The 17,963-nt window shown below is 41.4% G+C and overlaps 1 protein-coding gene across 1 annotated transcript in view; it reads right to left on the bottom strand.

The window, feature by feature from the left end:
- Positions 1-17,963, bottom strand: part of COL24A1 (collagen type XXIV alpha 1 chain) — a 200,445-nt gene that overhangs the window by 76,489 nt on the left and 105,993 nt on the right. Inside the window, exons 23-24 of the mRNA XM_067538541.1 lie at positions 11,375-11,428; positions 9,262-9,306 (exon numbers count right to left, since the gene is read on the bottom strand). Of these exons, the coding sequence (XP_067394642.1) occupies positions 9,262-9,306; positions 11,375-11,428 (99 nt within the window). The remainder of the gene's footprint in view (positions 1-9,261; positions 9,307-11,374; positions 11,429-17,963) is intronic.

Genomic DNA, 17,963 nt, shown 5'->3' with positions numbered 1-17,963 from the left:
TCTGACTTCTTACAAATTAAGGGGAAGTTTAGCTTTAAAGGGGTCATCTCATCTCCTGGGCCCAAGACATTTCCTGTGTCAATGTCACGTAACCATTTCTCAGAAGCTGCCTGTATGACTGTAAGTGAGGAACAATATACTTGGATCACATCATTTAGCCTTCCAGATGGAACACAAAAAAGCTGTTTTTAAAATATATATATATATATATTATTCCTTCAGGGTTAGGAAATGTTTTTCAATGTAGAAAGCCGGGAGATAGATTCATGTGAGGAAGAACTTTCCCTCCCAAAGGGCCTAGTAAGTTGGTTTGCTTGGAGAGAGGAATAAGGAAGAAAATCTAAAAGTTTGCATGCAGATACACCTTGCTCATTCTGATGCTGCCTTCCCCATCCATTTTGTCCTTGTAACTTTCCCATTTTTTGCTTCAATTGTATCACATCGTGTTGCAGTTGATAGAACTCTGCTATATTCTGTAACAAAGCTCTCTCAATTTCGAATAGAATAGAAATAACACATACTCGCTAATCAAGGTCAGCTCCGACTCATAAGCAATACTGTTTCTTCTAAATTTTGATGCAAACCTTAGATATTGAAGCATGTTACAGTACCATCATTCCTTAGTGTGCAGAGTGAGTTGACTTTGTTTTACACTACAATAAGACTGGAGCTCAGGGATATGGAGGAAAATTGATGCAACAGGCTAACTCAATTTAATTGTTTCCGAGACCTGTAACGCCTTGTGCTATAAGTATTTGCTGATGGCACTGCAGTCTGAGTGAGGCAAAAATAGAATGGTAGACTAGAACATTGCACAGTGTTCAGGGCCTGACACTGTTGGATCACAGTTTCAGAATCTCATTGCTATGCTTATGCCACTTGGCAAGCCAAGCTTTTTGGTGTGTGATATTTTAATAGTCAACCTCCAAACTTCAGATCAATTTCCTGCCTCAGAACCATTGTACTAAACATGTTATGAAGGGAACATTAGATCTGCAGGTGCTTTACTAATGATTATGTTTGGAACCACAAGATTAGAAAGACAGATGCCCTTGTCCTCTGTTCCACACACTGGAATCTGGCTATCCGTTTTGTTAACATTTTCTGTCCTTTGAAATAATTATTTGGTAGTAAATCAGAGTAATCTGATCAGGTATATGTGCATCCTGCTGGTGAAATATGTTGAATTTGTAGCAGATAGCTACAGTCTCATTGGAACCTTCAAAGGTGCAGTTGCCAGACTCCAGAATGAACTGAATGTTAGAAAGGGAAAACTGCTGGTACCATTGCTTTATCAACAGTGCAATGATACTGCGATGGGGCATCTGCCCCAAACTCGCATGCACGGGGTTAATAAAGCACTATGAAGGCTGCACAGGAAGGAGCCAATCAGGATCCAGCAGGTCCATATAAAAGGGAGCTGTAGAGCAAAGTAGGTCAGTTGTTGCTGGGAGCCCAGGGAGTAAAGGACTGTGTCCCATGAGGGCTGAGAGAAAGATAAGCACCTTGGACAGAGGAGTGGCTGGCTCCTGGGACTGAGGCCCTGAGATAAGGGCGCAGAAGGTACTGGGGCTATGGGGAAGTGGCCCAGGGAAAGAGATCTCCCTCACTGGGGAAGTGGCTGGACTGTTGGACAGAGATACCTGCTCCCGGGAGGGGGAAACACAGATGACAACTCAGCCAGAGGGCTGAGTCAAGAAGAGGATGCTGCGGTTTTGGGAGCTGGGAAAGGAGCCGTAGGCAGGAGCAGAGACAGCAAGCCAGTATGCAGATTGTGGACGGGGTTGCTGGCCTCTAGCTAATCCCCAGCACAATCAGGAGAAGGCACCAGTTTGGCGATGAGGGCTGCACCCCATGACAGACACAAATATTATGGGCCAAATTCTGCTCTCAGTAACACTGAAGTAAATCCAGAGTAATTATTCCAGAGTTCCACCAGTATGATTTAGCAAAATTCCACCCCATGCTTCCATTCTCAGATGACAGAGTGCTGGCAGGATGTTCTCTTAAGCAAAGTGTTGGAAGTCAATCGTCTTCCATCTTCTTCCCAAATGCCATGTGATGAAACTATTCATGTTAAAAAATAAAATGTCTTCTGGATCGCTAGAGTGTACTTTGAGAGGCAGACTGACACTAATGGGACCAGCAGTAAACAGCATGCTGACACCTGCACCATTATTGAATGAAAATGACTACACATACTCTATGAACAGGTGTAAATCCATGGGTCTGGAATGCAGATTGTGGGGTCCTTGGAGGACTGATGCTTCCACATCACCACTGGGGAGCCAGGTGAAGGAGCATCCAACAATTACTGGAAGGTTATGCACCATGGGAAGTACTTCCCAAAAAGGCCAGAGTGACAGAACCCTCTAACCACCTGATTGGGCCACACCAACTATTGAAAGTTGCCCCAAGCAGCTGTCTTAGCAATAATGCAGACTCCAGCTTGCTACTGCTACTGACCTTGTTTTTTGCCTTGTCTTGCTTCTGCCTACTGCCACTGACCCTTGACCATCTCCTGACTCGGCATGGTAACTAGTCTCAACTCCTACCTTTGACCCTTGCCCAGCGGACACTACTGGCCAGGCTACCTATGCCACAGCCATTACAATGATATTTCTTTGATTATTGGTAGGGTACCTCCCAAATGACTCTTATCATTCCATCTTCACAGGTTACCTTGACATACACATAACCTGTGACAGATGAATAGAAAGGAAGGTAGCTAGAAAACTGGTGGTAAAAACATCATGCTGGGTGTAAATGACTGTGACATAGAGTGTTTGAAGTCTGATGCCATGGCCGTCCAGAATGCAGCAAAGAGTTCTTTATTTCCAGTATCGCATCTGGTGAACAGGACTTGCCAGATCTCTTCTGAGCGGTAGATGTTGTGCTGCCTCCTACAAGTGGCACAGTTGAGCATTTGTTGCTGTGAGTTGTTGTTCTACTTTGCAGACAGGATTGCCTAGATTTGGAACAAGATTCTGTTGAGATGACAGCACACCCTTGTGCAGGAATTGCTCGACTCACTCTTGAATGGTTTAGTTTTCTTTTCTCGCAGGGACAGACAAGACGGAGAGCTCACTTAAGTCAAGATTGGATTTCTTCTAAAATATATGCTCTAAGGATTATTTTCAGGAAGATCTATGGCCTGTATTAACAGGTCAGACTAGACAATCACAGTGGTCCCTTCTGGCTTTGGAATCTATGAAGCTACATGCCCCATAGTTCTTTTGTATGAGGTACTGTGCGGTTCCATTTTGTCACACCTCCAACTTGTATGTGAAACTTTTAGGTGAGGGTGACAGTGAGGCAGCATGGACTAATGAATACTGATTCCAGTATTTGGAAGACACTCAGGGCTGGGCTCTTTGGCTGCTAAGGACACTGACCTTTACACAGTGTAAAATGGCCTTAAAACAGCCGGTGATTCTGCATAGAAAAATCCCCCTGGATGGGGAATCTTCAGTGGTGCAGGGCTACCGGAGGTAGCATAGCTCCTCCTACACCAGCCACTCACCTTTAGTGCAAGGGGGAGATGGGAGCTCCACTAGGCCTGATTTTCCCCTTATACCAGCAGCATCAACAACATAATTTAGAGCCCCACTTGTGCTCATTTACACTGAGACTGGGCAGCACTGAAGAGGGAGCCGTAACCAGGCTGCACCCAAGGCTGTGCTCAAATACAGCAGGGAATAAAGGCTTCAGTCTGTTTACTGGATCTGGTTGGTGTGGTTGATAAATTTATCCAGTAACATGCTGGGATTGGGATTTTGATGAATGTGGACAGTCCTCCAGATTTGGATGGATTATGCTGGTAGACTGGGGGAAACAGCTAGAAGAAATGGCTTTGTGATACCAGCTCCCTCAGTCCAGGTAGCTTGCTCACCTTTGTTTCTTTGGGTTCATAACTTGGGGTCTTACTGGGTCCCTGAGCTGTTTCTGAAGGTGAAGATAGAAGTAGTGGCCAAACAGTGTTTTTACTAATCTGCACATGGCCAGGAAACTGACACCTTTTCTTTAGAAATTAGCACGTAACACAGACTATTCACATTATTGTCATCTTGAGATAGGATTGCTGCAATGGACTATGTGGTGCTGCCCTTATACCGATAAAAAACTTCAGCTGGTGAATCTTGTGGTGACCTCTCTGTCGAGTGGTGGTTCTCACATGGAGCATGTAACATTTGTGCTTCAGTACTTTCACTTCCCATTCATTTGGGGGGGATCAATTTAAGACTTTAGTTCTAACCTATAAAACCATAAATAGTTTGGGGTGCTGGGTGCTTCAAAGACTACTTCTCTCTCCATGTCGGATACCATTTGCAATTTGCTTCTTAAACTGGTACACCAGACTCTGAATTTGTTGACCTTCAGGTCATGTCACAATATCTATCTATTTTCTCATTCTTTTCCTGAGGGGGAGGGATAAACGGTTGATGGGTACTGTCAGTTCCGTGGGATGTGAGAGGAGTTTTAGTCTTTGAGGTCTACAATATAGATGAAAAGAACTATATAAATGCAAAGTGTCATTACCATCTATAAATCCTTAAGAGTCTCTTTCCCAAACCTTTATGAAGTAGGTTTTTGAGAATGGCTGAGCTAGTTGCTTCTTCTGATGTCCATCATAGTATTGACCCCACATATTCACTATCCTTTGTTTGAAAAATGTTTTACTCAATTTGCTTTTTCTTCTTGCTGTTTCCAATTTTTGTTTTTGCATCCCCAGAGTCCAGACTTTTCATGACAGTACAAAGAACTTTGTCTACTTAGCATCTTGAAAATTCATTCAAAGCTCTCTAAATTTTTTTCTTCAAGCAAAGGGAATTGCATTTTTCCATTCCTCATAAATTAAACAGCCATTCCATGGGGCCTATCCTGCAACATTTTGCCTCTGCAGGAGGTGGGGAAATTACTTACATGAGTTCTTCTCAAAAGTAACTCCACATCTCTTAGATACACAGCAGAACTTGAAGGTTTCGTCTTTCGAAGGCAGGGCAACCTTTTCCCTTACAGGTCTGCCTGCTGTGCAGCTAGCATTTGCAGTCAGAAGGTCAGATATATTCTTTGCTGGACCTTAGATTTTATTATTCTTGCTGCCAGTTTTTGTAGGTGTTGTTTCTACTTAGTTTCCCTTTTGTGATACTGAACATTGCCCACAACTGGGCATGCTTGTTTAAATGTACTTCAACAGATCACTTGTGAAGTGCAGGATTATTTTTTCAAGGTTTGTGTTCTATGCCTCTGTTTGTTCTGATTTGTCATTTTGACACTTGCCATACATTGTGTTGACAGCTTCTCTTTTTTGAATGAATTTAATTTAATTGTAGTGGTGATGGCAGGGAGAAACATTCATTAATTTTTTCCCCCAAGCTATACACAGTGTGTCACTGCCTTGATGAACACAAGCATCACCAAACAGTAACACAGCCCTAGCAGGCAACTGTTTAATCTCCGAGGATTTCAGATTTATGGCACAAAACCCATCATACAATCATCTTCTTAAAATGTCTAAAGTCATTCATGCACTTGGATTCGCTCTATATAACACAGATGGGCTATTTGTTTTGATGTGCTTGCAGCAACATGGTTTCAAAGATTTGCCAGCCACCAATAGTTTAAGCGTATGAAACCCGCATGCCAGCACAGTGAGATTTTTTTCTCCCCTCATCCAGAGGCAATTTTCTCAGTAGCTGTAGCCAGTATTTCTTTTGGCATGGTTTCCAAGAGATTCTCTCACTGGTATTGTAAATTTGCCCTAGCTGCAGTCCTTTATTAAATTAACCAACCTCTGTCTAAAATTTGACAGATTTGTTGATTTCATAGCAGATGATTATCTCACCAGCAAGGAGATCTGTCTAATCACATGTTAATTTCTGAGTCTGCTCAACCAAACCACACCAGCCAAAAATGGGACTTCACCATATAAATCAAGGTGAAACAGAAGCAGCTTTTACGTTAAAATCATACCTGCTGTCAGTGGCAACTATCATTCTGCTTTGAACAGCTGACAGATCTTACGCTATTATACAATATGCTGACAATAGCCTTGTTCAAGACTTCATGACAGCAGCTTTTCAGTTTCCTTTTTTTCTTATTTGGACCACATAGAACTCAAAGCCATCCAAGTCCTGTACCTTTGTTTTTGTTCTCTAAGAGCTCAATCGTACAGGTGTCAGGAAGAATTTTTTATTTTTATACAATATTGTAGAATGGGCTAGGTACATTGTGGGGATGAGGTGTTTCATCATCTACTAGGGCATCACATTAGATTATATGGATCAGTTGGTCTCATCCAGTGTTTGGCAATTCTGCCAAACCAAATCCAAAGCAATTCCTTACTCATATTACAGTATGTCCTTTCTTCGTCTCTGCAGCTACTTTTAAAATCTGGTGACATTTGACAATATACTAAGTGCAATAATTATGGAATTTTGATCCTGATGAAAATAGTTGATAAGTGATTATGTACTCTGACTTTAAGCTTTCTTTTGGTTATTTTTTTGGTCAAGGATTGATATGGGCCCATTCTAACAGCATTTATTACACAAAGACTATTTTCCCCTCAAGTAAAATTGCAGTACCTAGCTACAAGTGTTATAGCAAAAGGATCATATGTTATTTTAGGGCAAGCATCTGTAGGTGCCTCAGATAGCTAGCCAAAACACAAACAAGCAGAGAGGAACGGAAAGGAGGGTAAAAGGAATTTTAAAGAAAGAAAATGGCAAAAATCGCTACGGATTTAAAAAACATTTGTAAGCAAACCAGGTTCCATCAGTAGAACAACTGGTGCCATGATTCACAAGAAATAGAAAAGTTGTTAACAACCCATCTTCTCAATTTACTTTTATTTTTAATTTCACATACAAGTTCATGAATGTTATAGCTGCTAAAATACATAGCGCTAGATCCAGCAGGCAGCTGAATACGGAGGTGCATAGGGGCAAAGCACTAAGCCCTGGGAACCCAGCTTTAGCTCAGCAGCCTGGGAGAGAGGAAAAAATATGAACTATGCTCAAATTCAGATAAAGCTTTGACTTTCCAGGTGTGTTTTGCTCCTGAGTCACACAGGCACTTTGGAAAATCCCACTGTACGTCCACACTGAAGCCACGTGGGAGTAGGGGGGAAGGAGGTGTGCTGAGGGAACTAGTTAGCATGGCCAAGTAATAGTAGCCTAAGTGCAATCCTGTACATGGAAATGATAGCCCTGATCCAGCAGCAAAGCAATGTGTAATTAGGAGCATATGAATAGTCCCACCGAATCTAGATCAGGGCTAATGTGCATAGTGCACATTTTCACGATTTCAGGATAACCACCTTGAGGTGCTTCTCCAAGTGAGTGTACGGAAAGCTGATCTAAAGAGGGACCGAGAGCAGAAGCTGTCATTTGGGCCCAACCATGTACATAGAAATGCTTGCTAAAGTTCCCAAAAAGTCAGCAGCTCAATGCCCCTTGATGTATGTCAGGCAGAGTGTCCTTGCTGGACCATAAACGATGTAGTGCCTGAGTCCCCAGCATACTTCATCTTACTGGATCATGAACAACAAAGCACCATGCTTAATATCCCTCTAGATGGCTTTGCCCTGCTCATGTACAACCCTCTTGTGTACTCCGCAGGCTCAAGCTTGTACTTAGCAGGGTAAGCCTGAGAAAGCTGTTCACGGTAAAGTAATCCTTCTGATGTCTTGGCCAAAAACTATAGTTCCATCAACTTTATAAAAAAAACAGAGAGAGAGAGAACTGGCTGGTACCAGAAGAATTGAGAGTAAAAAGGGACAGGAAAATAAAAATTAGTACTTTTAATAAGGTGGACCCCTCATGTAGTTTGTTAATTAACAGTAACTAGTTATTTAAAAATCTCTCTTTTGGTAACATATGCAGAGAACTTACATGCTTTCATTTGGAGATTTTAATATGTTATTTCCATGTAGTATAACAACTTTGCTAACTTTAATTGCAGGTTTATCGGTATATATTATGTAATCTTAGATGAAAAGGGGAGTCAATGAAGTTCATTTAAAAAAAGGAGAAAATAGTCAAAAAAGTAATAGGCAAGAGTAAATAAACTAAGAGAAAAAACTATAAAATCATGATATATCATGTGGCTGTCATTCCCCTGATCCCTGTCTTCCCCAGTTCCTCCCACTGTATTATCTGATTAGACTGTAAGGACATGTCTACCCTGCAGTATAAAATCCCCGGCTTGCCTGTGTCAGCTGACTTGAGCTCACAGGGGTTGGGCTGCAGGGCTATAAAACTACAGTGTAGATGTTTGGGCTCCGGCTGGAGCCAGGGCTCCAGCATCCTTCCCCCTTGTAAGTTCCCAGAGCTCAGGCTCTTGCCAGAGCCCAAACAATTAGCAGGGACTCGGGGGGTTCCCCCTTCCTCTGCAGCATGGGGGCAAGGGTCACTTGCAGGTTTAAAGTGGAGGAAAGGATGGATTCTTTGTAATTTGACGTCTTTAAATCATGCCTGAGTGCAAGGAGTTGAATCAAAGGAAGCTGGGAAGCAAAACAATGGCAAAGATAAGGTACAGTCCAGAGAATCCTATGGACCCTTGAGGAAACAATGGGCAAGCTATTAATTGGGGAATACCCCCAGCCTGGCTCCAACTAAGATGGCAAATGTATTCTTCCCAGATCTGAGCCTAGGGATTTAGTGGGCTGTCTGCTGCCCATGAAGGAGACACTGATAGACGCACAGACACAGAAACAGCAGCAAGCAGGTTCTCTCCCCCAGCCTAGAGATGTCAGGAAGCGGCTGAATGGAACTTTCCAAAAGCTCATAAGGAAAGATTTAGAGTTTAGGAAAGGGGAAATGGGTGTAAAGGCCTTTTTGTTTTTATCCTCTGCTATGTGTGCTATGTACCTGTGGGTGAGTAAATAATACTTTGCTTTGAAGATGCTGGGTTTGAGTCACTTTAATCAGCTACTGCCATAGCCTCCTGGAGGAAAAGAGTTTCCAAATGCCAAACACAGGGCCTCTTGTGTTAACGTGGTTGGAAAAGAGACCCAGTAGCGCAGAGATCCAGTCAGAGTGGCTGGCCTGCGGGGTTCCACCCTTAACAAAGGAGCAGGAAGCCAGGCCTGTTACCTGAGAGGAGCGCTCAAGAGGAGAAAGCAGAGCTCACCATGTAACCAGGAAACAGGGTTTTAAAACCATTTAAACCTAAGTCAACAGAATTATTGCAACGTACATTATCAAAAGAGCTTGTCAAAAAAATTAAAATTAAACTAGAAAGAGCATTTAAGCTTACGGCTTCACCAGTTTTTCCAAGGTTTCCTTGATCTCCTGGTTCTCCCTGTTAATGCAGAAAACAGATTATATAGTTTTTATAAATTTCACTTCTTGCAGGAGGGTGCTTTAAACATCTCCATTTCCCCAAGTTCCTTTTGTGTTTCATTTTCTATATAAAACTTAAGCGGCAAAATTATGCAACTAAACAAAAACAACAATGGTTTTGTCTTTATGATCACGTATAGTTTGGTTCTCTTTTTAATCCCCATTTCCTAGATTCATAGCTTTCTTTAGTCAAATTGAAATTAAATATAAATACATAATATTATTCCCTTCATTAGTTCATAGCCACTTCTAAAAGCATATTTTACCTGTAAACAGTCTGTTAGCTTCTTTATATCAATTTTACAACATACCATAGGGAGGCAATTATCTGCATAAAGTGTAATAATATTATTCATTAAGATATTTAACTCTTAAATTGCTTTTCCATATTTGCACTGTTCCACATTTATTATGATTTTGCCAGACACCTTACTTTACACAACAGTTTGAATGAAATTCTAACAAACTCAGGTTACTCTTCCAAAATTCTACATTAGAAAGAGATGCGTATTAAAGGAGAAGATTCTGCTCTCAGTTATTACGCTGTAAGTCTTGCAACTCCATAAGAGCTTGTGGATTCATGGTCAGGAGTGCTGGAACAATTTTTATAGTAGGGGGTGCTGAGAGCCATTGAACCAAACTGTAAACCACTGTATAGGACGAAAACCACTTCAAGCCAGGGAGTGCAGAACTCCCCTCCCCCTCAGTTCCAGCACCTATGTTCATGGTGGATTTACACTGATGTATTTTACAGGAGAATTTTAAAAGAGAATGTCACTGTACTAATTATCTTGCTAACACTACAGAAGTGGCAGTATCAGCCCTAATATCCTGCCAAATATTGATTTGAGGAGCTCTTGCTAATATGTTGGCTCAGCTAGAGCATCGGTGTACAATTAGCTGTAGCAGCAGCTAATGTAAAGGGACTGAGCTCATGCCAGTCCTCCCCACATATACTCCAACCCTCTCCTTTCTTCCTGCCTCCACATCCTCATGCCCCCAACATTCATACTAACCCTCCTTTTAGCCTCCTCAGATTTCCGCTTATCCTCCCCCACAGTGCCATATGGAGGGTACCATCCATGTCCCCCAATCCTGTAGAGTATTCTTCACTCTCCCAACTAAGGAACCTGCAAGTAAGCAGATTCACTGGCTATATGTATGTCAACCAGTGACCCCCTCTCAGGTGCCCCCTCGTGGCCTCAGAGCCACCTTGCGAGTGGTCCCTCACCTTAATTTTCCTCGTGAGGTCACAGTAAGTCCAATCCAAGCATGACCTCAAGTCCATGATTTATTAACAAAAACTCAGTGCAAACATCCCAAACCAAAAGTCCCACAATATAGTTCACATCATCCCTCTTCATGTAATCTTTAAAAAAAACAACTCTGTTCTCACCATCCTGGTGTCTTCCACCAGACCTGAACTCTTTATCAGTTGTCCTCTGGCCCGCCACCAGGACAGCAAACCGAGTCCTTCCTTTTGGGGCACAACCCCACTTTTCCTAGCAGCAACTCCCAGTCTCTCCACTGAAAGCCTCTCCTGGTTCCTCTGGATCCCAACTCCCCAGCAAGGAGATGCCAACAAATAAGGCCCTCTACTATCTCCCTCCCTTCAGCCCTCTGACCCTTGGATCCAGCTCTCCAGTTTAAAGCCAGTAGGCATCTCCCTCCGCTGCTCCTTCCCACTTACAACCCTCTCCAGCCCTGGCTTTCTGGCTTGGGGAAATCTGCCAGAAAACACCTTGCTGCTCTCCTGCTTTCAGCCCTCTCCGAAGGAACTGCTCTTTCTGACTGAACCAGTCTGCTCTGACCCTCTAAATTCACTCTCAGGCCTATTATGTTTCCCAGTTGGTGCCTCATCCCCTTAATCAGCCCAAACAGGGAGCACCTGGACTGGAACAGGAGCGCTGAGCCCCATTTCCTTTAGTGAGCCAGCTGCCCTGTTACAACATGTCGCTGTCTCACACACACATCTGAGGGCACTCTAACTATCTTCCAGTTTTATAAATAAAATCCAGCAGTATTACCTTCAAGCCTTCTGATCCAGGTTCTCCTGCATACCCTTTCCGACCTGGCCTTCCCTAAAAAAATTAAAATTAAAGATTTTAAAGATTTTATTTTTACAAAAAATGTATCTCCATTTACTAATTTCCCTATTTATCACAGGGGGTCTCTCTCTCTCTCAAAAAAAAAGCTATTTATGAAATGTGCATAAATATAATACACTACTAACATTATTGTACTGGGTATTTATTCTGCAGCCAGCCCCCTTTCTGGAAATATGCTATTAACTATAAAAGAAAATAGAGTGCAATCTACTTCAATTTTATTTAAAAGAGACCATTGAGGGATCAAAGAACAGAAAGGAGCTAATTCCCTGTTGGCATAACACCACTGAACCAGGGGGAGTAACGCTGACAGAGAATTTGGTCTTTAGTGATCGATGTTCCAACTCTCTTTTCTCTATTAGACAGAATCAGCTCAAATTTCTTCTCTTCTTTGCTCAGAAAGAGTATTGTAAATTTCAGCTCGAGTTCTTTTACCTTTGGTTCAATTATTACACTTGTTATCAAATCTTGCTGCTATGATAACTTAATCATAGCATATTGTTAGCTGAGGAGAAATATGGTACCATTAATCAGACTGTGAGACCACAGACAGGGAGGCCTTTAGAATACTTTTATTCTGAAGCAATGCCCCCCTCTATCTGCTGCCATTGACACAAAATAGATCAAAAATGCACAGAAAGACAAAAATGGGATTCTTCTCCTGAATTTTTACTTGACTGTATGAAAAACTTTAATTGTGTCAAGTACAGTCTTATTTTTATTGTGCCATTTATTTTTTCAGATATTCCTTATTTCCTCCTCAGCATACAGTGCAGCCTAGAAATCTTAGCACAGCACAGTCATAACAGCAGTGACACATTAGGGAGACTAAGCTATAGCAGCTTTATTTACCACACATCTGTTGAATGTCCCCAAATTCCAATTAAGATTGTTTATCCAATTTTAAAGGTTTTTATAGAACAACTGTATTTTAAAAGGACCATCTCATTTTTCTAGAAATACGTTGTGATGCTGCAAAAGTACCATATGCCACTGCAAGTTAGGGTCCCTTCTGGCCTTACAGTCTATGAGTTTATGAGATAACATGGCATATGCTGAGGATTACTTGATTATTACACTTGGGACAGCAAAATTCCAAACACAATTACCCATGCCATTTCCAGTTAGCAGATGCAAGTAAAATAGATCGTGGAGCTCCTTGGTGCACAGTGAAAGTATGGCTACTGCACAAGAGTGTACAGTGTGGGTACTCTGCTGACCAAGGTGTGTGTGTGGGAGGGGGATACTATAGTCTCCCTCCTTGCTACCTCCTTTCAGGTGGCTAGTCTCATGCTGTCCTTGTCCTCAAGGGAGCACAAACACTACACCTGTGCCTCGCCCCAATGAGTGCAAACTGTGATGCTGTATAAGAGAATTGTGATGCTGTACATGATGGAATTCTGTTAAAGGCTGACTGACAATACCATTGTAGGTGCAAAGCCTTAAAAGGGAAACTACAAGTATTGTACAGACACCTGAAGTTCTGCTGAGCAGGAATTTTCAGACTTTTGAGCATAACGGCTGCAACAGACTGAATGATTGTGACTACAGGATCAGTAGTCTGCATCTGAGACCTTCACTTACAGTATACCCCTCAGAATCAGGGCAAAGTGCAGTCAAAGCAATGGGCACCAAGTTATTTCCTTACTTCTCAGAGCAAGGTCCCAACTTGGGTCTTGGGTTCTGTTCCCTTATGTCTCTCTGACTATATCTATCTCTCAGTGCCAATGTCTGGGCGTGTTCTCCAAGTGTCTACAATTTCTCTGTATGGTTTGAGACGATATATTCTTAAAAGGTTCCCTGGAAACACACTTTCATCCCATTTTTTTCTGGCAGCCACAATAACCCTAAAAGCATTCCATTTTGTTACACAAGTTTCAGCAAGTCCAGACAGATATGTGCTTTGGCAATGTTCTTTAGTTTTTATAAATGGGCTAAATAAATAACACAACATCAGCCGGACAGTGCTGTCAGACAGGAGGCAATTATTGAAGTCAACCCTTTTAAAATAATCTTTGGCTGGCACCTTCCATGCGCTGAAGCTGGCGTTCCAACTTATGATCAGCAGGTACAATGCCATTTTAACATGAGGACACCAGTGCAGGTGCAGAAGAGGCCATATGTGAGCATCAAATGAGTTACTTGAGGGCATGATTCCAATTCGGAAATACTGAAACTATATCTCATTCTGACTTTACAAACTCTGGGTTAAGGGCTATGCTGTCATTACCCTGCTCAGTGTTGGGTCAACCTTTCCACATCGGATTCGGTGATGTGGGTGTGGAAGGGAGAGAGGGATGGTAATAAAGCCCAAGGCTTTGCGAAGAAGGTTCCCAGAACTGGATAAAGAATGGTTTGCAGAAAAGTCACATTTCTATACTTGGGTCAGTGATGTGAGGGCCATAAGTGATGGGCTTCTACAGGCTACTTCATGCTAAGGGGCTGTGAAACTATTCTGTTGGTGTTGTGATAAAATAATTAAGGGGCACTTAAAATTAGGATTTATATGGCTCAGCTACAGGAGTTAGTTTATTGCAAATTTGTCAGGTTAGCCAACAACAATTTACAGTCTATATTCTAATTGCCAAGAATAGCCCTAAAATCAGTCTATTGTTTAGAGTTGCTCAATAAATCTGAATATGTAAAACTGAAATTCGAGGAAATTGTACTTTTGGGTGATCAATTAAATATTTCACTTGCTCTTGGAAACTGCAGTTATTAAATATGAAGTTAGTAGTCTACCTGATGTTTTACTTTCTGGACTTTGTTGTGCCTCCATGCATTATATTGTCACCTCTTTATATTAGCAAGCAAGTTTCCCTATTTAGTATCTCACCAACAATTTCTTCAGGGAAAAAATCATGGTAGCTTGCTTTGAATCATTTCACAAAGCAACAGAATTTAGCAGATTCCCCTGTTATTTATTTTTTCCTTATATTTCCTTTCTAATCATTGTTTATTGCCAAGATATTTTGGGTGCAGCTCAAAATTAAACAGGTTTAAACAGGTACAACTACTTGAAAGTCTCTTGGTTAAACTCCTGAGTTATATAAATGGCAGAATAGGTTACACATCAGATAAAAATTAATCATTAAATTGATGAAAGTGGATGTAAGTGGAAAAGCAACGTAAAATTTAAGACATTTGATATTCTATGCATGTGCAAGATGAGTGTAACTGACAAGAAAACGATAAGATGTAAGATAAAGTAGAGGTGGCCTGCTGCTCCTCCTCCTATATCACTCTTGGAAAAGGCACTTTCATGAGGTAAAACACCTAAACAGGCCAATCCCGGCCATGACACTAGTCTCTTTAACCTGTAGAAAATGCAGTAGGGGCAGATTAGATAGAAAAAATAGATTAGATATTCAAGAAGGGCAGGAAACCTGTTCCGCTAAGGTTAATGGGAGTTTGGCCATTGACATCAATGGGAGGAGGATCATAACTGTAATCCCTTTGTTCCATTGGCATGGTAAGTGCTCTAACAACATTAACTTCATAATGTGTTTTCAAAACTCTGTTCATGCAACTTGGAAACAAACACAGTGTAAGTCACATGTATGCAAAGTTGCTCTAAAACAAGAATGATTGAAGAAGCAAGGCATGTGAAGTAACTTGTTGATTTGGATCTGAGTAACAGTATCCAGGTTGGTTCAACCATATTTGGGGTACATTTGATTGAGGCCCATCCTACTACCCATGTAAACATTTAATCTCCTCCAACCCATGTAATGAGAAGAGGTGCAGATGCAAGGGCAGGCAAGGGTGGGGGAAGTGTGGGGAAGGAGAAGGGATCCAGGAGGAGAAATAGGAAGTAATAAACTGGCAAGGTGTCATGAGACAGCCTCAGGCAGGGGAAACAGCAGTTTCTAGGTCACGGTAGTTGGGTCCCTAAAGCAAGCGGAAAAAATCTGGCAGTTGAAACACACAGAGAAGACCCTGACCCCCTGCCAACCCCAAATTCCCTGATTCTCTTGCTCTTTTGTCTCATCAAGAAATGTGGGCTAGCAATCTGCTCCAAAATGTCTGAGGTCATGCCATGGGGTTGAAATTTCCATTCTTCACTCAAAATTGTTTGTCATCAAAGAGAAATTAATGAATCATTAATAAGGCTACACGTTTGTCATGGTGATTAAAATGTGACTTTTCCATTTGTCTGTGACATTTCAAATTCAAATGAGGGTGCACTGACCAGCGGCAACAACTCCCTGTACCTTACCCTCTGGCTTTCTGGACATACCTGACCACTGCTGTGATGCCACACATCAGGTTGCAACGCCTGGAGTGGGGAGCCACACCCAAGCCCCGCAGGACAGAAGATGCCACTGTAGGGTGATTGTGGGACAGGTTCTATCTCCAGACCTGTCCTCACCTTGCAAGGGCCTCTCCTCACCAGGTTGGGATTAGGGTTGCGGTGCTGGGATGGAGGGTGTTGCTGCAGGTGGTCTGTGCCCTGAGGGTGGCGTGAGGAACAGGAGGACTCTGGGCTATGATTTTTAGAGGTATTTATTTGTTACAGCATTTTTTAAAAATCAAAAATCCTGGAGCAGTCACTATAAATTTAGTAAAAATGAAAACGGGTTATCCGGGGAAATCATGTGTAAATTTCTTTATACACCATTTCCCCCTAAACTCATGACTTTTACTAAATTTAACATCACTGCTCTGTGATTTTTGATAAAAACTGCTGTGACAAATTTGAAGTTTTATTCATTAGAGATGCTGATATTTTTCAATTTTCTGTTAGGAAAATCAAAACAAAATACTTCATTCTGGGTCAAGTTGACCTGAATCAAAAAATTTCAGTTTCTTGAACCAAATCAAAATGTTTCCTTTTGGGTCAGTTCGACATTAATCTGTGGCTGCCAGACCTTTTGGGTTGCCAATTTTGGTTGGACATATTTCTGGAGATTTCATCACATGACAATCTTTAATTAAAGATTAATGTTTAATTCTTGGAGACTCCAGGAAAATCCTGGAGGGTTGGCAACCCTGTAGAGCTCCTGCAGTGCATCATGGAAGTTGCAATTGGGTACTTTATACTCCCATGGCTGGAATACATCTCCTATGATGCACGGAAGTCTCTCCTCTTTTTGAACTGCTACAGTACAACATGGGCAGTGCTTAATTAATGTCAGGGCTTATCAAGCACTGGCACCTCTGGGATTGCTGCATTAGTTATGAATGTAAAAAAAATTGCTTGAGTCCCAGCACCTCTTTCATTACAAATTAAGGACTGACCCTGGGAGCTGTTGTCGGTACATGGAGCTCACCCCATGAAGTAGAATGGGAGTATGAGGCACGCAAACTACAATTCCCTTGAGGCACAACAGTAGCTCAGGCAGATGCAGTTCACAGTCAAGCCAAGCCTTAACAAAACATTTCAATATTTACTAATAAAAATTTTCAGAACTATTTGTGTTTTGAAATTTTTTGTATATTTTGAATTTTCAACCCTATTCAGGATGAAAAGAAAAGCTGAAATATCAGAATGTCCAAGGGTGACTGGTATTTTAATTTCTTACCTGTTCTAATAAATAGGCAAGAAAGACAAATGATGGGAGAAAGGAAGTAGTATTATACACATTTTACAGATAAGGAACTGAGGCAGACAGAGATTAAATGACTTTTCTAAGATCACACAGTAAGTCTATGGCAGAACCTGAAAATGAAAACAGATCACTTGAGACTCAGTCCAGTATCTTAACCACAAGATCATCCTTCCTCTCTGTGACTGTCTACACTATTATGGTCACTAGTTTTACAAAATTATGATAAATCTTGTACAAAGTAGGCCTTGTGAGATGTCACTGGAAAAGTCACAGTTTGCTGAAACTCACTATCCTATTAAAACGTTATGGAGTTATGAGATTCTGCTATATATTTGTTACTGGAACATACGGTGAGTCTGGGAAATGCCCACAGATCATCTCCATAGATGTAACAAAAGGAACTGTAAACACAAGCCTTACATGTCAAGCCTCCCATACGCAAAAGGTGCAAGCAAGAATGTGTAATTCATATGAAGAACTGAATGCAGGGCATGTAGGCAATGGAGCTATCTAACCCCCCATGACAGAGCAAAGATTTTTCCAGCACCTGGAGGAAAGTATAAAATAAGGGACAGTGATATTATCAGACCATCTCTCCTCCCCCACCTATTCTGAAGGCAACAAGATTGTTTTTGAAGCCAGAAATATCACTGAACTGGGGGAATAGTCCTAAGTGAAACATTTTCCACTTACCACAGGCTGCTGAATTTATTGCTTCAAATTTGATTTACTTGATAAAGTTTAGGAATTAGACTGAGATTTTATCTTTTATTTCTTTTTGTAACCAATTCTGATCTTCTATGCTTATACCACTTGCAATCACTTACAATCTATCTTTCTGTAGTTAATAAACTTATTTTAATGTTTTATCTAAGTTAATGTATTTTTGATTTAAGTTTGAGGAATCTACTCAGGTTACAAAGGCTGGTGCATATTTCAGACCCTTTGATGGCACG

Source organism: Emydura macquarii, unplaced genomic scaffold (genome assembly GCF_026122565.2).
Source record: "Emydura macquarii macquarii isolate MOO-44397 ecotype Brisbane River unplaced genomic scaffold, CSIRO-AGI_Emac_v2 contig_480, whole genome shotgun sequence".
Lineage (NCBI taxonomy): Eukaryota > Metazoa > Chordata > Testudines > Chelidae > Emydura > Emydura macquarii.
The sequence above is the reverse complement of the archived record's forward strand: the minus strand, read 5'-3'. Positions and strand labels throughout refer to the sequence as shown.